Here is a 21165-nt window from a genome sequence, read left to right as displayed (position 1 = left end):
CGAAAGTGCAGATCCACCTAATTCCGTGGGCGTGACCCATCCATCACAAGGCGAGAGCAGTACCGTACATGATGAGAGAAAGGGTAGAGATCGAGTTAGACCGCCTGCAAAGAGAGGGCATAATTTCCCCGATCGAGTTCAACGAGTGGGCCAGTCCTATCGTCCCAGTCCTCAAGGGAGATGGCACCGTCAGAATTTGTGGTGATTACAAAGTAAATATCAATCATTTCTCCCTGCAGGACCAATACCCACTACCAAAGACCGACGACCTCTTTGCAATGCTGGCGGGAGGAAAGACGTTCACGAAGCTGGATCTGACTTCAGCCTACATGATGCAAGAACTGGAAGAATCATCGAAGGCCCTCATTTGCATCAACACGCACAAAGGTCTTTTTGTTTACAACAGATGCCCATTTGGAATCCGATCAGCAGTGGCGATATTCCAGAGAAACATGGAAAGTTTACTGAAGTCAGTCCCGCACACCGTGGTCTTCCAGAATGACATCTTGGTCATAGGTCGGAACACAGTCGAGCATCTGCAGAACCTGGAGGAGGTTGTTAGTTGACTCAACCGCGTGGGGCTCAGGTTAAAATGCTCAAAGTGCGATTGTTTGGTGCCTGAAGTGGAGTTCCTGGGAAGGAGGATTGCAGCGGACAGCATCAGGCCCACCAACGCGAAGACAGAGGCAATTGAGAACTCACCAGGGCCACAGAACATGACGGAGCTGCGGTCGTTTCTGGGACTCTTGAACTATTTTGGTAACTTCTTACGGGGTCCCTGCATGTCTTACTACGAAAAGAGGGCGAATGGGTTTGGGGCAAAAGCCAAGAAAATGCCTTTGCAAAAGCGAGAACATTTTTTATGTTCAAACAAATTGCTTGTGTTGTATGATCCATGTAAGCGTTTGATACTAGCATGTGATGCCTCGTCATATGGCGTCGGGTGTGTATTGCAACAAGCTAATGATTTCAGGAAACTGCAACCAGTTGCTTATGCATCCAGGAGTCTGTCTAAGGCCGAGCGTGCCTACAGCATGATTTAAAAAGAAGCGTTAGCGTGTGTCTATAGGGTAATGAAAATGCATCAATACCTGTTTGGGCTAAAATTCAAATTGGAAACTGACCCTAAGCCACTTATATCCCTGTTCTCCGAGAGTAAAGGGATAAATACCAACGCATCGGCGCGCATTCAGCGCCGATGAGTTGTCCGCATACAACTACGTCATCCGCCACAGGCCAGGCACAGAATACTGTGCCGATACTCTCAGTAGGCTGCCATTGCCCACCACGAGGGTGGAAATGGCGCAGCCCGTAGATCTAGCCATGGTTATGGAAGCATTTGAGAGTGAGCAATCACCTGTCACTGCCTGGCAGATCAAAACCTGGACAAGCCGGGACCCCTTATTATCTCTAGTCAAAAGCGGTGTGCTCACGGGAGCTGGTCCAGTGTCCCAGTGGAAATGCAGGAAGAGATAAAGAAGAAATGTCTATCCAGGCAGACTGCCTTCTGTGGGGCAATCGAGTAGTGGTCCCCAAGAAGGGCAGAGACACCTTCATCAATGACCTCCAAAGTACCCACCCAGGCATCGTAATGATGAAAGCGATAGCCAGATCCCACGTGTGGTGGCCCGATATCGATGCGGACTTAGAGTCCTGCGTTCACAGATGTAATACATGCTCGCAGTTAAGCAATGTACCCAGGGAGGCGCCGCTAAGTTTATGGTCTTGGCCCTCCAAACTGTGGTCAAGGGTACACGTCGACTATGCAGGCCCATTCTTGGGTAAAATGTTCCTTGTGGTTGTAGACGCATATTCCAAATGGATTGAAAGTGAGATAATGTCGGCTAGCATGTCCGCTGCCAATACTGAAAGCCTGCGGGCCATGTTTGCCACACACGGCCTACCCAATGTCCTGGTGAGCGACAACGGGCCATGGTCATGGTACATCAGTCATTGAAGGTTGGCATGCAGGTACAGCAGGCGGTTAAGAAAGCAAATGGCATGTTGGCCTTCATAGCGAGAGGATTTGAGTACAGGGGCAGGGAGGTGTTACTGCAGTTGTACAGGCCCTTGGTGAGGCCACACCTTGACTATTGTGTATAGTTTTGGTCTCCTAACTTGAGGAAGGACATTCTTGCTATTTTGGGAGTGCAGCGAAGGTTCACCAGACTGATTCCCGGGATGGCGGGACTGACCTATCAAGAAAGACTGGATCAACTGGGCTTGTATTCACTGGAGTTCAGAAGAATGAGAGGGGACCTCATAGAAACGTTTAAAATTCTGACGGGGTTAGACAGGTTAGATGCAGGAAGAATGTTCCCAATGTTGGGAAAGTCCAGAACCAGGGGTTACAGTCTAAGGATAAGAGGTAAGCCATTTAGGACCGAGATGAGGAGAAACTTCTTCACCCAGAGAGTGGTGAACCTGTGGAATTCTCTACCACAGAAAGTTGTTGAGGCCAATTCACTAAATATATTCAAAAAGGAGTTAGATGTAGTCCTTACTACTCGGGGGATCAAGGGGTATGGCGAGAAAGCAGGAATGGGGTACTGAAGTTGCATGTTCAGCCATGAACTCATTGAATGGCAGTGCAGGCGCGAAGGGTCGAATGGCCTATTCCTGCACCTATTTTCTATGTTTCTATGCTTTACTAGTGCTGAGTTCAAAGAATTCATGACCCATAACGGGATCAAATATGTCACATCTGCCCCGTTTAAACCAGCGTCCATGGTCAGGCAGAGAGAGCAGTACAAACCATCAAGCAAGGCTTGAAAAGCATAACTGAAGGCTCACTGCAGACTCGCCTACCCTGAGTCCTGCTTAGCTACCGCACGAGACCCCACTCACTCACTGGGATCCCACCTGCTGAACTGCTCATGAAAAGAGCACTTAAGACAAGGCTCTCGTTAGTTCACCTTGATCTTCATGAACAGGTAGAGTGCAGGCGGCTTCAACAAAGTGCATACCATGATAGCGCAAATGTGTCACGCGAGATTGAAATCAATGATCCTGTTTTTGTATTAAATTATGGCCAAGTCCCAAGTGGCTTCCTGGCACTTTCGTGGCCAAAGAGGGGAGCAGGGTGTTTCGGACAAACTTTCAAATGGACTCATTCACCGGAAACACTTGGACCAAATCAAACTCAGATTCACGGACTATCCTGAGCAACCCACCTTGGACCCTACCGTTTTAGATCCCCCAACATACACACCAGTGGCAACTGGCACCACAGTTGACCACGAAGCAGAACCCATCATCCACAGCAGCCCAGCAGGGCCCAACACACCAGGCAGCCCAGCACGGCCAGCTGCACAACAGCCCAGCGAGGGCCCAGCAAATGATTCAACAACACCAGCTTTCACACCGAGATGATCAACCAGGGCAAGAAGGGCCCCAGATCGACTCACATTGTAAATAGTTACACTATTGACTTTGGCAGGGGGGGGGGGGAGGGCGGAGTGTTGTTATATATGTGGACTTGTATTTACTCCGTACAGCCAGCAGAGGGCTTATCCCCTGGAGTCCAAAGGGATCCCATAATCCCTTGGGAGCACAGGTATTTAGGAAGGCTTCACAGGCTGGAGGGGCACTCTGGAGACCTGCAATAAAAGACTAAGGTCACACTTTACTTTGAGCTCACAGTGTTCAGTTTGACTCTTTCTCCATACACAACATGGTCAAACAACAAATCACAACGGGATGGCTAGAAAAGACACATGAATGCCCACGTGAAACGCACACATACTTCAAAGTTCGTGACGAACTCACAACACAGAATGGCATAGTCTTCAAAGGCTATCGCTGTGTCATACCAAAAACCCTGAGATCCGACATTCGTCAGCAACTTCATGCTGCTCACACTGGCATCGAGAGCACTCTTCAACATACCAGAGAATCAGTTTATTGGCCAGGACTGAAGAGTGACATAAAAGACGATATTTTGAAGTGTAAAACATGCAACACCTATCAATCGAGCCAACCAAAAGAGCTATTGATAAGTCATGACCTTCCGCAGAGACCGTGGGAAAAGATTGGTTGTGACATATTCACACTCGATGGCAAAGACTACTTATGCATAGTGGACTACTACTCAGACTATTTCGAGATAGACAATCTGCACGGAAAGAAAGGTGCCACTGTCATCATATCAAACACCTCAAGAAACACTTCTTTAACCACGGTATTCCAGACACAGTTCAATCCGACAAAGGACCTCCCTTCAACTCGGAACAGTTCACAAACTTTGCAACAAATTATGAAGTCGATCGCGCAACAAGCTCACCAGAATATCCACAAAGCAATGGAAAGTTTTAGAATACGGTTAAGCTCACAAAGCGGTTAATGAAGAATACAAAGACTTCTACATGAACCTTCTCATCTGGCGAAACACATAACTGAAGGCCTTGATAGTTCGCCAGCACAACGCTTACTCGGTCGCCGCACAAAGACAAACATCCCAAATGCAAACGAAATACTCAAACCAAGAATCATACACGATGTCATCATCAACAAAGAAAAGAACCATGCCAAACAAGCACACTTCTACAACAGACGTGCTACACTGCAGGAAGGAGAAACGAGAGACAGCAAAGTGTGGATAAAAGCTCAGGTTCAGAAACAAGTCGGCATTCGGTCATATCAGGACATTACAGAAGATGGCTGTGAGTATCGCCGAAATAGGAAACGTCTGAGAAAGAGCGCTGAGATATTCATCGAAACTTCAGAGATCTCAGTGACACCCACACATGATCCACTGACAACACAGCCAACTAACACGCGAAACAGCAGTTCAATGACAACACGCGAAAACAGGGATATGTTGCCTGATATTTCCTCTCAGAGCACTGATAAAGGGACTAAAGTGATCAGCGCACAGAACATAAGAACATAAGAATTAGAAACAGGAATAGGCCATACTGCCCCTCGAGCCTGCTCCGCCATTCAATACGATCATGGTTGAGCTGACCATGGACTCAGCCCCACTTCCCCGCCCACTCCCCATACCCCTTATCCCCTTATCGTTTAAGAAACTGTCTATTTCTGTCTTAAATTTATTCAATGTCCCAGCTTCCACAGCTCTCTGAGGCAATAAATTCCACAGATTTACAACCCTCTGCGAGAAGAAATTTCTCCTCATCTCTGTTTTAAATGGGCTGCCCCTTATTCTAAGATCACGCCCGCTAGTTGTAGTTTCCCCCATCAATGGAAACATCCTCTCTGCATCTATCTTGCCTGTTTGAGGCGAAGCAACTGAATCCGCACAACAACAAAATACCTGGAACACTATGTATAGAAATAAGAAATCATGGACATTGGATGCTTGGATAAAGAATCAATAAGACAAAGTTTTTTTGTTGTTTGTTGAACTTGTAGTTGTTTACTCCATGTATTCATAAGAAGTTAGTTACCAATATATATTGAAGCTCACTGTAATCCAATTTGTTTCTTATGAAAGGAAAGATGTAACGATATAATGTATAGGGCCCTCTAGCTAGGAGGTCTAGCGTCCTGGTTCGGTATTTAAGAAACCTGCTTGCCTGATGAGGAACTCCATTTTAATCTGCACATGACTGTCTGAGATCTCCCAAATAAATCGAGTTAATTTGAACTAAGAGTGTTCAACAGACTGTAAAATACACTTAGTTGTTTCAGATCTTTCAAATTTAACTCTTAGATCTGATCATTATAATGGTGTGATTTGGATATATTCCACTCAGTAGTATGGCTTCTTACTGCAATACAAATCCTGTACTGTATTGGGTAGGCTTGTTTAAATAAATGGTGATTAAAGGGGAAGGAAAGCTCTTCACGGCTTATCTGAATAAATGCAATGTAATAATCAGAGAAGCAGCATACTGGAGTACTAATGCACAACAGCACAAAGTAATCAGATGAGGATTCATAATCATGATCCCCAGACACCTAAGGATCTGATCTCAGTTATATCAATATGAGAGTCTTCAATGAAAGATCAGATACTCTCCTATAGGGAGAGAGAAAAAAATTAGTCGTCCACAGACAACTTCTGCCTACCTGCTTTTTGGTTATTTTAGGAAAGCTTAACAGAAACTTTGAAGGAGGTCACACACCTATGCTCAGTTAATGCTTAGTCTAGGAAGACAGGAGAATGAGGAAAAGAAACAATCTGGGCTTGGGAGGTATTATGAGGTAGTATACTTGCACCTGGTTTTGAATCCAACCTAAGCTAATAGAATGAAAGTCTACCATTTTATGACTGTAAAGGGTCCTATATGAAATGAGGTTGGATAATCTCAACCTACTTTTCTTGGCACAACACTGCCCTTAAATTGGCAATCTCAAAGTCCAGGTGAATGGCTGATACAAGGAATGGAAATGTCACACTGATGTTGTGGGGACTGTCCTCAGATTGGGATAAAAGCACATTGCTGCGGGGGTGGAACAGCAAAAGTTTTACCCTGCAGTTAACCTGTGGTATTGTTGACTTAGGATTGCTGGATGCTGACACGCATAGCTGAAATAAGAAAGTGCTCTTTTTCCCTTTGTTAATATCCCTCTCCTTGATGAGCGCAAAATGTCACAAAGATTAGATTGTGTAATCTATTGTTTGCACTGACATTCTAAATCCTATCTGTTGTTTATTCAGTTGACCAATGCTCAGCCCAATAGCCATGTGAATTATCTGTGAACACTAAGACATTAAGAACAGCAAACTTACATAGCACAAGGCGGCACACCTTCCCCTTGGGGAGTGCAAGGTTCTCTTTCCTCTAAGGATGGACATTCATTCCCACCGCCGACAGGAAATTGTTTAATACTGGACGTTCTGGTGCGGAATCCTTTAGGAGAGGTCGCACTGTAACATGTCTTTGAACATGGGCTCCACTCGGACCATTCTGAGCTTTGACAGTCCTTTGGGACTGTACAGGACTGGAAGGTGATTGGCAGTTTCTCTTGTGTGCAGAGGCTAACAGAAAAAAAACAAAGATTTAATCAGTTCAAAAGTCACTTTAGCACATTTTTTAATATTTATTAATTGAGATGCTTTCCATTTAACTACCTTATAATATAATTTACGACATTTTTGGAAAGTTAAAAATGACTCTTTCAAATCTATCAACACACCCACATTAATTAAGAAACTCACACACCAGCTCCACATTTCCAGTGGACTCCTCCCACATACTTAAAAGGTTTTGCCTACTTTCAAAGTACAAACAAAATGATCGACAGGGATGAAGTAGCTCATAGAGCCCTGTAGCGTTACAGAATGTCTGATTTATAGAGATTTTTAAAAATAGCTGGAGCAACCATATTATAATTAAAATCTTATAATCACAGGGCAGTATGTACAGGAATCAATTTCTTTCATATTTTTGATCTAGAACTGATAGTAATTCCCTTATTATACCTTTCTCATAATCATTCATAAATGAATACCAAAGAGAAATATAACTGACCCTCAAAGATTGATGAAATTCAATGAGCAGTTGTTGAAAAAATATGGCTGAACACTTATGGGAAAAGTTCTGTTGAAACTCCCATTTGATCTTAATCAGAATTGAACAACACTGCTGTATTACATTGGCACTTTGAGTAATTGGCAGCCAGTTACAGCTTAATAATGCGCAATCATCTGTTGGTTCCTATTCGAGTCCGAGCCTGCTCTGTTAAGTGCATAAGAATCATATCCTTTGAAGAGAAGTACTCTTTAGTTCACACAATTAACCTCACTATGGCAATGCAGGTAAAGCTACATCAAGACAGTTTGGCAAAGTTTCATGCAGACACAGCTTCTCAAATGGCCTGATTGAAAAATTTCATTGCAGAACTACCATATTGGTTGCCACGAATGCTTGATTGCAGCAAATGCGATACTTACTTCAGAATGATCGATTCCCATGCCAACTCATAACTTAGTAACAGTGCAATAGTGAGAAATGATATTGGCTCAGAAGATCAAGAACTTAAAACAATCAATATCACTGCAATGCAAGACCTGATGACTTGCATCCTAGGGTCTTAAAAGAAGTGGCTGCAGAGATAGTGGATGCATTGGTTGTAATCTACCAAAATTCCCTGAATTCTTCAGAGGTCCCAGTGGATTGGAAAACCGCAAATGTAATGCTGCTATTTAAGAAAGGAGGGAGACAAAAAGCAGGAAACTATAGACAATTAGCCTAACAGCTGCCATTGGGTAAAAGCTGGAGTCCATTATTTTTAGTAGTAGTAGCAGGACATTTAGAAAATCATAATACAGTCAAACAGAGCCAGCATAGTTTTATGAAAGGGAAATCATGTTTGACAAATTTGATGCAGTTCTTTGAGGATGTAATGAGCAGGATGGATAAAGGGGAACCAGTGGATGTTGTGTATTTGGATTTCCAGAAGACATTCGATAAGGTGCCATGTAAGAGGTTACGACACTAGATACGAGCTCATGGGGTTGGGGCTAATATATTAGCATGGATAGAAGATTGGCTAACTAACAGAAAACAGAGAGTCGGGATAAATGGGTCATTTTCCAATTGCCAAACTGTAACCAGTGGGGTGCCACAGGGTTCAGTGCTGGGGCATCAACTATTTACAATCTGTATTAATGACTTGGATGAAGGGACTGAGAGTAATGCAGCCAAATTTGCTGATGATACAAAGATAGGTGGGAAAGCAAAATGTGAAGGGGACACAAAGAATCTGCAAAAAGATATAGATAGGCTAAGTGAGTGGGCAATAAATTGACAGATAGAGTATAATGTGGGAAAATGTGAGGTTATCCACATTGGTAGGAAAAATACCAAAATAAATTATTTAAATGGGGAGAGATTACAAAATGCTAAGGTATAGAGTGGGTCCTTGCACATAAGAACATAAGAACACAAGAAATAGGAACAGGAGTAGGCCATACAGCCCCTCGAACCTGCTCCACCATTCAATAAGATCATGGCTGATCTGATCATGGACTCAGCTCCACTTCCCCGCCCGCTCCCCATAACCCCTTATCGTTTAAGAAACTGTCTATTTCTGTCTTAAATTTATTCAAATGTCCCAGTTTCCACAGCTCTTTGAGGCAGCGAATTCCACAAATTTACAACCCTCTGAGAGAAGAAATTTCTCCTCACCTCTGTTTTAAATGGATAGCCCCTTATTCTGAGATTATGCCCTCTAGTTCTAGTCTCCCCCATCAGTGGAAACATCCTCTCTGCATCTACTTCATCAATCCCCCTCATAATCTTATACGTGTTTGTAGGCACCTTTAGTAATGACTCCACGAGGCAGGTTATGATACATAAATTGTGTAGACCTGTCATCCTTTATTTGCAGCTCCTGAGTGACGACAACAAGCTGCGAGTTCCCTTTTATACTGGGTTACTTGCCGTGTGCAAGCAACCCCTAGGTCTCCAGCAGCAGCACTCTCTGGTGTACAGGTAAGGTGTGTACAGTACAAGGGTACATTCAATGTGGCATAACAGTGTTACAGACATCACACAGTAAACAGGCATGCATACAAAACAATACTCCCCCCTGAGCATTTTTCATATCCTTATTGTCATGACCAGGGGAGGTGATCAGAGGTGGGCTATGGGAGGTTGTGGTGAGGGTTATGTGGTTGCCAGGTGTGACCCCTGTACTTGAGGCTGGCCTCGTACGTTTCCCCTCCCTCACACACAAACCAAGTGGGTGTCACTGTTATGGGATCCCTCGGGAGATAGTCACGGCAGCAGTGGGTGGTGTGTATACACTGTGATGTGGGTAGTTGTGGGTGGTGGGCAGGGCCACAAGACTGGGTGGGTTCCTTGTCCACCAATTGGGATGAGGGTCAGGTCATCCCAGGGTTTTCCAGGGAAGCTGGAGGGTATTGGCCTCGTGCTCCTGGTGTTGGCCTTGGTGGCCAGGGGGTGTAGGGCTGGTCTGGTGCATGTTGCCATTGGTGGTGGCTGGGCTGCCCATTGACCACTGTCCCCGTAGTGGGTCTGCTCCCACTGCCTGTGTGTGTGTCCTGCAAGGGGCATCACATTAGTTCCAAAGGTCCAGGCTACATGGTCAGGTAGCGAGCTGGACCTGGGGGTTTCCACTGGGGGATTCCATTGGCATCAACATGGTCCCTGTAGGACCCAATATCCTTTGGCAGTGTCCTATCGGTATACATGACACCTTGGCTCTGATCATACATAGTCGAGCCTGCATTATACATTCTAGCATTTGCATTGTTTTTGGGTGTCCTGGTTTCAACAGACATGATTACATTAGGCATTTCACAATCTCTATCATTACTGTTAAGCATAATAAACTTGTTCTTAACCTTACTGACACTTGCATTCATATCATTAGTCACATTAGTTAAACCAGCATCACAATTCATTGTTACATTGCATACATTTTCATACTTGCACCCTTTAATCGCATCTTTAGCTTTAAAGTCCGTGTACTCAAATAGTTGAAACTTCCCTTTTAAATTTCTTTTTAAAGACCTGTAGTCCTTTATTTGCAGCTCCTGAGTGACCACAAGCTGTGAGTTCCCTTTTATACTGGGTTACTTGCCGTGTGCAAGCAACCCCTAGGTCTCCAGCAGCAGCACTCTCTGGTGTACAGGTAAGGTGTGTACAGTACAAGGGTACATTCAATGTGGCATAACAGTGTTACAGACATCACACAGTAAACAGGCATGCATACAAAACAATACTCCCCCCTGAGCATTTTTCATATCCTTATTGTCATGACCAGGGGAGGTGATCAGAGGTGGGCTATGGGAGGTTGTGGTGAGGGTTATGTGGTTGCCAGGTGTGACCCCTGTACTTGAGGCTGGCCTCGTACGTTTCCCCTCCCTCACACACAAACCAAGTGGGTGTCACTGTTATGGGATCCCTCGGGAGATAGTCACGGCAGCAGTGGGTGGTGTGTATACACTGTGATGTGGGTAGTTGTGGGTGGTGGGCAGGGCCACAAGACTGGGTGGGTTCCTTGTCCACCAATTGGGATGAGGGTCAGGTCATCCCAGGGTTTTCCAGGGAAGCTGGAGGGTATTGGCCTCGTGCTCCTGGTGTTGGCCTTGGTGGCCAGGGGGTGTAGGGCTGGTCTGGTGCATGTTGCCATTGGTGGTGGCTGGGCTGCCCATTGACCACTGTCCCCGTAGTGGGTCTGCTCCCACTGCCTGTGTGTGTGTCCTGCAAGGGGCATCACATTAGTTCCAAAGGTCCAGGCTACATGGTCAGGTAGCGAGCTGGACCTGGGGGTTTCCACTGGGGGATTCCATTGGCATCAACATGGTCCCTGTAGGACCCAATATCCTTTGGCAGTGTCCTATCGGTATACATGACACCTTGGCTCTGATCATACATAGTCGAGCCTGCATTATACATTCTAGCATTTGCATTGTTTTTGGGTGTCCTGGTTTCAACAGACATGATTACATTAGGCATTTCACAATCTCTATCATTACTGTTAAGCATAATAAACTTGTTCTTAACCTTACTGACACTTGCATTCATATCATTAGTCACATTAGTTAAACCAGCATCACAATTCATTGTTACATTGCATACATTTTCATACTTGCACCCTTTAATCGCATCTTTAGCTTTAAAGTCCGTGTACTCAAATAGTTGAAACTTCCCTTTTAAATTTCTTTTTAAAGACCTGTAGTCCTTTATTTGCAGCTCCTGAGTGACCACAAGCTGTGAGTTCCCTTTTATACTGGGTTCCATGCCGTGTGCAGGCAACCCCTAGGTCTCCAGCAGCAGCACCCTCTGGTGTACTGGTAAGGTGTGTACAGTATAAGGGTACATTCAATGTGGCATAACAGTGTTACAGACATCACACAGTAAACAGGCGTGCATACACAACAGTTTCAATAAGATCACCTCTCATTCTTCTGAATTCCAATGAGTAGAGGTCCAACCTACTCAACCTTTCCTCATAAGTCAACTCCCTCATCCGCGGAATCAACGTAGTGAACCTTCTCTGAACTGCCTCCAAAGCAAATATATCCTTTCGTAAATATGGAAACCAAAACTGCAGGCAGTATTCCAGGTGTGGCCTCACCAATACCTTTTATAGCTGTAGCAAGACTTCCCTGCTTTTATATTCCATCCCCTTTGTAATAAAGGCCAAGATACCATTAGCCTTCCTGATCACTTGCTGTACTTGCATACAATCTTTTTGCGTTTCATGCACAAGAACCCCCAAGTCTCGCTGTACTGTGACTCTTTGCAATGTTTCTCCATTTAAATAATAACTTGCTCTTTGATTTTTTCTGCCAAAGTGCATGACCTCACACTTTCCAACATTATACTCCATCTGCCAAAATTTTGCCCACTCACTTAGCCTGTCTATGTCATTTTGCAGATTATTGTATCCTCCTCACACATTGCTTTTCCTCCCATCTTTGTATCGTCAGGAAACTTGGCTACGTTACATTCAGTCCCTTCTTCCAAGTCGTTAATATAGATTGTAAATAGTTGGGCGAACATGAAACACAAAAAGTTAGCATGCAGGTACAGCAAGTAATTAGGAAGGCAAATGGAATGTTGGCCTTTATTGCAAGGGGGATGGAGTATAAAAGTAGGAAAGTCCTGCTAAACTGTACATGGCCTTGGTGAGACCATACCTGAAGTACTACGTACAGTATTGGTCCCCTAATTTAAGGAGGGATATACTTGCTTTGGATGCAGTTCAGAGAAGGTTCACGAGGTTGATCGGTTGATTCCTGAGATGAAGGGGTTTTTATATGGAGAAAGATTGAGCAAGTTCGGCCTATACTCATTGGAGTTTAGAAGACTGAGAGGTGATCTTATTGAAACATTTAAGATTAAAACATAAGAACATAAGAATATAAGAAATAAGAGCAGGAGCAGGCCATTTGGCCTCCTGAACCTGTTCTGCCATTCAATAAGATCGTGACTGATCTGATCATGGACTCAACTTTACTTTCCTGCCCGTTCCCCATAACCCTTATCGATCAAAAATCTCTCTATCTCCGCCTTAAATATATTAAATGACCCAGCCTCTACATCTCTCTGGGGCAGAGAATTCCATAGATATACAATTCTCTCAGAAGAAATTTCTCCTCATCTCAGTTTTAAATGGGCCGCCCCTTATTCTGAGACTATGGCCCCAAGTTTCGCCATGATTTGCTCATGATTTTTAGGAGCAACTGGTGTAGAATGGAGTATCTTAGAAATCGGAATTCTCGCCATTTAGTTTGCTCCAGTTCTAGTCAGTTAGAACAGTTTCACTTTGGAACAGAATTTTTTTTTCAAAAGGGGGCGTGTCCGGCCACTTACGCCTGTTTTCAAAGTTTCGTCAGTGAAAACTTACTCCAAACTACCTTAGAATGGAGTAAGTGAAGATTTTTGTACGCTCGAAAAAACCTTGTCTACACTTTAGAAAATCAGGCGTAGGTTACAAATCAGGCGTAGGGAATGGGGGAGGGGTTTAAAAGGGAAGTTTACAAACATTAAACACTTCAGTTTTACAAATAAAGAGCCATCATCAATAATAAATGATAAAAACATCAATAAATCAACCAATAAATCAATCAAAAAAAATTAATAAGAAATAATTTTTTTTTTAAATCAATAAATAAAACATTTTCTACTTACCGACTGCAGCATCGGGAGCCCTCCAACAGCGTGCTGGGATGCCCCCCCCACCCCAGTGTGTCTCTGTCAATGTCTCTATCTCTCTGTCTGTCTGTCTGTGTGTGTCTCTCATTCTCTGTCTGTCAGTGTCTGTGTTTCTGACAGCGAGGGGAGGGGGATAGAGGGAGAGAGGGGGGGAGCAGAGGGAGGGAAGGGGGAGGAAGGGGGAGGGGGGGAGGAAGGGGGAGGGGGGGAGAAAGGTGGAGGGGGAGGACGAGAAGGGGGTGAGGAGGGGAAGGGATAAGGGGGAGGGGAAAGAAAAAGGGGGAGAAGAAAAGGGGGGGAGGAGATGGGGGGAGGAGATGGGGGGGGAAAGGAGATGGGGGGAAAGGAGATGGGGGGGAAAGGAGATGGGTGGGGGAAAGGAGATGGGGAGGGAAAGGAGATGGGGAGGGAAAGGAGATGGGGGAGGGAAAGGAGATGGAGGGGGGGAAAGGAGATGGGGGGGGGAAAGGAGATGGGGGGGGGAAGGAGATGGGGTGGGGGAGGCTGAACGGGCCGGGCCCGGCAGGGCCCGTCCCCAGTACCAGATTTACAGGTAGGTGGCGTTGGGTCGGGTCGGGATCACGGGTCGGGTCGGGGGGAGGGAGGGAAAGTGAGGTCAGGTCGGCGGGGGGGGGGAAAGCGGGAGTCGGGTCGGTGTCGGGTCCGGTCCGGAGGCGGGGGGGCGGGGGAAGCGGGAGTAGGGTCAGGTCGGTGTCGGGGTCGGGTCCGGTCCGGAGGCGGGGGGTGGGGGGGGAAGCGGGAGTCGGGTCAGTGTCGGAGTCGGGTCTGGTCCAGGGGCGGGGGGGGGGGGGGGGGGGGGGGGGGGGGGGGTGGGGGGAGCGGGAGTTGGGGTCGGTGTCTGGTCCGGTCTGGAGGCGGGGGGCAGGAAGCGGGAGTCGAGTCGAGAGTCGGGTCGGGAGGAAGCAGGAGCTGGCCGTGGGAGGAGCCTTATTCATACAGCCCCAGTGAGGCCATTGGGCCAGGGCTAGGGGCTGCGTGCTTCGGCCCCTCCCACACAGTTTTGGGCGCCTGGAGCTACTGCACATGCGCGCCCACTGTAGCTCGTGCTGTGCTGCGTCGAGCTGCAAACGACCTGCAGGGAGCTGGAAAATCTGGAAGTTTTTTTTAGGCGCACTTTGTGGCGTGAAAAACGGGCGTCCAGGTCGGGACTGCGCCGTTCTAGGCACGGCTCGAAACTGGGGCCCAAAGTCCCCTAGTTTTAGTTTCCCTTATGAGTGGAAATATCCTCCCTGCATCCAGCTTGTTGAGCCCCCTCATTATGTCATATGTTTTGATAACATCACCTCTCATTCTTCTGAACTCCAATGAATATAGGCACAACCTACTCAACCTATCTTCATAAGTCAACCCCCTCATCTCCAGAATCAACGCAGTGAACCTTCTCTGAACAGCCTCCAATGCAAGTATATCCTTCCTTAAATACGGAGAAAAAACTGAACGCAGTACTCTAGGTATGGCCTTACCAATACCTTGTACAGTTGTAGCAGGACTTCTCTGCTTTTATACTCTATCCCCCTTGCAATAAAGGTCAACATTCCATTTGCCTTCCTGATTGCTTGCTGTACCTGCATATTAACTTTTTGTGTTAAATGCCCCTAGGTCCCTCTGTACTCCAGCACTTTGCAATTTTTCCCCATTTAAATTATAATTTGCTTTTCTATTTTTCCTGCCAAAGTGGATAACCTCACATATTCCCACATTATACTCCATCTGCCAAATTTTTGCCCACTCACTTAGCCTGTCTATATCGCTTTGCAGATTTTTTGTGTCCTCCTCACAATTTGCTTTCCCACCCATAGAAACATAGAAAACAGGTGCAGGAGTAGACCATTCGGCCCTTCGAGCCTGCACCACCATTCAATAAGATCACGGCTGATCGTTCACCTCAGTACCCCTTTACTGCTTTCTCTCCATACCCCTTGATCCCTTTAGCCGTAAGGGTCATATCTAAACTCTCTCTTGAATATATCCAACGAACTGGCATCAACAGCTCTCCAGTAGGAAATTCCACAGGTTAACAACTCTCCGAGTGAAGAAGTTTCTCCTCATCTCAGTCCTAAGTGTCCCCTGGTTCTGGACTTCCCCAACATCGGGAACATTCTTCCTGCATCTAACCTGTCAAGTCCTGTCAGAATTTTATGTTTCTATGAGATCCCCTCTCATCCTTCTAAACTCCAATGAATACAGGCCCAGTCGATCCAGTCTCTTCTCATATGTGAGTCCTGCCATCCGGGGAATCAGTCTGGTGAACCTTCACTGCAGTCCCTCAATAGCAAGAATATTCTTCCTCAGATTAGGAGACCAAAACTGAACACAATATTCCAGGTGAGGCCTCACCAAGGCCCTGCACAACTGCAGTAAGACCTCCCTGCTCCTATACTTAAATCCCCTAGCTATGAAGGCCAACATACCATTTGTCTTCTTCACCGCCTGCTGTACCTATATGCCAACTTTCAATGACTGATGTACCATGACACCCAGGTCTCGTTGCACCTCCACTTTTCCGAATCTGCTGCCATTCAGATAGTATGCTGCCTTCGTGTTTCTGCCACCAAAGTGGATAACCTCACATTTATCCACATTATACTGCATCTGAGATGCATTTGCCCACTCACCTAATCTGCCCAAGTCACCCGGCAATCTTTTAGCGTACTCCTCACAGCTCACATCGCCACCCAGCTTAGTGTCATCTGCAAACTTGGAGATATTACACTCAATTCCTTCATCTAAATCATTGATGTATATTGTAAATAGCTAGGGTCCCAGCACTGAGCCCTGCGGTACCCCACTAGTCACTGCCTGCCATTCTGAAAAGGACCCGTTTATTCCGACTCTCTGCTTCCTGTCTGCCAACCAGTTCTCTATCCACGTCAATACATTACCCCCAATACCATGTGCTTTGATTTTGCACACCAATCTCTTGTGTGGGAACTTGTCAAAAGCCTTTTGAAAGTCCAAATACACCACACATCCACTGGTTCTCCCTTGTCCACTCTACCAGTTACATCCTCAAAAGAATCTAGAAGATTTGTCAAGCATGATTTCCCTTTCATAAATCGATGCTGACTTGGACCGATTCTGTCACTGGTTTTCAAATGCGCTGCTATTTCATCTTTAATAATTGATTCCAACATTTTCCCCACTTCTGATGTCTTACGGCTAAAGGGATCAAGGGGTATGGAGAGAAAGCAGTAAAGGGGTACTGAGGTGAACGATCAGCCATGATCTGTTTTCTCTCTCCCTCCTTTCTTAAAAAGTGGTGTTACATTAGCTACCCTCCAGTCCATAAGAACTGAAGCAAAGTCGATAGACTGTTGGAAAATATTCACCAATGCATCCACTATTTCTAGGGCCACTTCCTTAAGTACTCTGGGATGCAAACTATCAGGCCCCAGGGATTTATTGGTCTTCAATCCCATCAATTCCCCTAACATAATTTCCCGTCTCAGGATTTCCTTCAGTTCCTCCTTTTCACTAAACCCTCGGTCCCCTAGTATTTCCAGAAATTTATTTGTGCCTTCCTTCGTGAAGACAGAACCAAAGTATCTAATCAACTGGTCTGCCATTTCTTTGTTCCCCATTATAAATTTACCTGAATCTAACTGCAAGGGACCTACATTTGTCTTCACTAATCTTTTTCTCTTCACATATCTATAGAAACTTTTGCAGTCAGTTTTTATGTTCCCAGCAAGCTTCCTCTCGTACTCTATTTTCCCTCTCCTAATTAAAGCCTTTGTCCTCCTCTGGTGAATTATAAAATTCTCCCAGTCCTCAGGTTTGCTGCTTTTGCTGGCTAATTTGTATGCCTCTTACTTGGATTTAACACTATCCTTAATTTCCCTTGTTAGCCACGGTTGAGACATCTTCCCCATTTTATTTTTACTCCAGACAGGGATGTATAATTGTTGAAGTTCATCCATGTGATCTTTAAATGTTTGCCATTGCCTATCCACCGTCAACCCTTTAAGTATCATTCGCCAGTCTATTCTGGCCAATTCACGTCTCATACCATCGAAGTTACCTTTCCTTAAGTTCAGGACCCTTGTCTCTGAAGTAACTGTGTCACTCTCCATCTTAATAAAGAATTCCACCATTTTATGGTCACTCTTCCTCAAGGGACCTCACACAACAAGATTGCTAACTGGTCCTTTCTCATTACACATCACCCAGTCTAGGATGGCCAGCCCTCGAGTTGGTTTCTCGACATATTGGTCTCGAAAACCATCCCGAATACACTCCAGTAAATCCTGCTCCACCACATTGCTACCAGTTTGGTTAGCCCAATCAATATGTAGATTAAAGTTGCCCATGATAACTGCTGTACCTTTACTGCACGCATCCCTAATTTCTTGTTTGATGCTGTCCCCAACCTCACTACTACTGTTTGGTGGTCTGTACACAACTCCTACTAGCATTTTCTGCACTTTGGTATTTCGTAGCTCCACCCATACCGATTCCACTTCATCCAAGCTCATGTCCTTCCTTACTATTGCGTTAATTTCCTCTTTAACCAGCAACGCCAACCCACCTCCTTTTCCTTTCTGTCTATCCTTCCTGACTATTGAATACCTCTGAATGTTGAGTTCCCAGCCTTGGTCACCCTGGAGCCATGTCTCCGTGATGCCAATTATATCATATTTGTTACTTGCTGCCTGCGCAGTTAATTCGTTCACCTTATTACGAATACTCCTCACATTGAGGCACAGAGCCTTCAGGCTTGTCTTTTTTAGCACACTTTGCCCCTTTAGAATTTTGCTGTAAGGTGGCCTTTTTGGCTTTTTGCCTTGGGTTTCTCTGCCCTCCACTTTTACTTTTCTTCTGTCTATCTTTTGCTTCTGCCCCCATTCTACTTCCCTCTGTCTGCCTGCATAGGTTCCCATCCCCCTGCCATATTAGTTTAACCCCTCCCCAAACACTACTAGCAAACACTCCCCCTTGGACATTGTTTCCGATCCTGCCCAGGTGCAGACCATCCGGTTTGTACTGGTATCACATCCCCCAGAACCGGTTCCAATGTCCCAGGAATTTGACTCCCTCCCTTCTCCTCAAGCCACGTATTCATTTGAGCTATCCTGCTATTCCTACTCTGACTAGCACGTGGCACTGAAATTGCTACCTTTCAGGTCCTACTTTTTAATTTAGCTCCTAGCTCCCTAAATTCATCTTGTAGGACCTCATCTCATTTTTTTTACCTATATCTTTGGTACCTATATGCACCACGACAACTGGCTGTTCACCCTCCCCCTTCAAAATGTCCTGCAGCTGCTCTGAGACATCCTTGACCCTTGCACCAGGGAAGCAACATACCATCCTGGAGTCTCGATTGCGGCCGCAGAAACGTCGATCATACATCTTTGTATTATCAGCAAACTTGGCTGCATTACACTCAGTCCCTTCATCGAAGTCATTAACATAGATTGTATATAGTTGAGGACCCAGCAACGATCCCTGCGGCTCCTCCCACTAGTTACAGTTTGCCAACCGGAAAATTACTCATTTATCCTGACTCTCTGTTTTCTGTTAGTTAGCCAATGCTCTATCCATGCTAATATATTAGCCCCAACCCCGTGAGCTTTTATCTTGTGCAGTAACCTGTTATGTGGCACCTTATCGAATGCCTTCTGGAAATCCAGATACACCACATCCACTGGTTCCCCCTTTTCCACCCTGCTCATTACATCCTCAAAGAACTCCAGCAAATTTGTCAAACATGATTTCCCTTTCATAAAAGTACACTGACTCTGCTTGATTGAATCATGCTTTTCTAAATGTCCCGCTACTGCTTCCTAAATAATGGACTGCAGCATTTTCCCAACGACAGATTTTGGGCGAACTGGTCCATAGTTTCATGCTTTTTGTCTGCCTCGTTTTTTAAATATGGGCACTACGTTTGCAGTTTTCCAATTGGCTGCGACTGCCCCAGAATCCAGGGTATTTTGGTATATTACAACCAATGCATCCACTATCTCTGCAGCCAGTTTTTCTGAGGGGCCTTGACATGGTAAATGCAGAGAGGATGTTTACCCTCATTGGGGAATCTAGAATTAGGGAGCATAATTTCAGAATAAGGGGTCGCCCATTTAAAACGGAAATGATGAGGAATTTCTTCTCTCAGAGGGTCGTAAATCTTTGTAATTCTCTACCTTAGGGAGCAGTGGAGGCTGAGTCATAAATATATTTAAGGTAACGATAGACAGATTTTTGAATGATAAGGGAGTCAAGGGTTATGGTGAGCGGGCAGGGAAGTGGAGTTGAAGATCAGATCAGCCATGATCATATTGAATGGCGGAGCAAGCTTGAGGTGCCAAATGGGCTACTCCTGCTCTTACTTTTTTATGTTTCTCATGAGTAATGAATTAGAATAACATTTCAAATAAAATATAGCATTCAAGAAAAATAGCACAAAAATAACCAGTAATATAGAAATATGAAATTTTAGGATTAAAAAAAAACTATTTGATCCAACAGACCTATAACTTTTGATTGATCTGCACAGCATCTTCATGTTATCTCAACATATCTCTCAATTATTGTTCTCCCCCAATACACATCTTGAAACCATTTTGTACTGTTTGCTCCCCTGGCAACTTATTCCTCATTGACTTGTTTGAACTTTTGTGTTGAATTGTTTTTAGTTATAATTCTATACTGCTGTAATCAACATAGAATCACAGAATCATAGAAATTTACAGCATAGAAGAAGGTCTTTCAGTCCATCGTGTCTGTGCCAGCCGACAAAGAGCTATCTCATTTCCAGTTCTTGGTCCGTAGCCTTGCAGGTTACGGCACTTCAAATGCATATCCAAGTACTTTTTAAATGCGATGAGGGTTTATACCTCTGCCACCCTTTCAGGCAATGAGTTCCAGACCCCCACCACCCTCTGGGAGATAAATCCTCTCCTAAAATCCCCACTAAACCTCCTACCACTTACTTTAAATCTATGCCCCCTGGTTATTGGTCTCTCTGCTAAGGGGAATAGGCCCTTTCTATCCACTCTATCTAGTCCCCTCATAATTTTATACACCTCAATTAGGTCTCCCCTCAGCCTCCTCGGTTCAAAAGAAAACAACCCCAGCCTATCAAATCTTTAATATAATTGTAAGGCTGCCCTCCAAGAGAGGAATTCCACCTGACAACCCCCACTTCAATAGCTAAAATTCTCCAGTCCAGGCAACATCCTCGTAAATCTCCTCTATACCCTCTCTAGTGCAATCACATCCTTCCTGTAATGTGGTGAACAAAACTGCACGCAGTACTCTCGAAGTGACTGTGATATATTCTTACTACATCATTAACAAACACACTCTACACTAAAATGGCTCTGAACAGAAAACTATCATGTGATTTTGCCACATGATCCTTTATTATTTACATCAGTAGCTGCAGTAGCACGTTAGTCCATTAGGTGGAGCAGTGGTCCATTAGTGGAGTGCTATTACACTTCTTCTATTGAAGAAGTAATCATAACAAAATAATCATCATACATAACTTGTATGGTTTTGCACAACAAAAGATATGGGGCTAGAACCTCCATTTTTGAGG

General features: G+C 45.0%; 1 protein-coding gene across 2 annotated transcripts in view; it reads right to left on the bottom strand.

Moving 5' to 3' along the window:
* Positions 1–21165, bottom strand: part of LOC139264479 (thrombospondin type-1 domain-containing protein 7A-like) — a 757124-nt gene that overhangs the window by 341515 nt on the left and 394444 nt on the right. For both annotated transcript variants that reach the window (XM_070881020.1, XM_070881021.1), the window contains exon 3: positions 6698–6946. In XM_070881020.1, coding sequence (XP_070737121.1) covers positions 6698–6946 — 249 coding nt within the window. The remainder of the gene's footprint in view (positions 1–6697; positions 6947–21165) is intronic.

This window comes from Pristiophorus japonicus, chromosome 5, assembly GCF_044704955.1.
Source record: "Pristiophorus japonicus isolate sPriJap1 chromosome 5, sPriJap1.hap1, whole genome shotgun sequence".
In the NCBI taxonomy this organism is placed as follows: Eukaryota; Metazoa; Chordata; class Chondrichthyes; family Pristiophoridae; genus Pristiophorus; species Pristiophorus japonicus.
The sequence above is the reverse complement of the archived record's forward strand: the minus strand, read 5'-3'. Positions and strand labels throughout refer to the sequence as shown.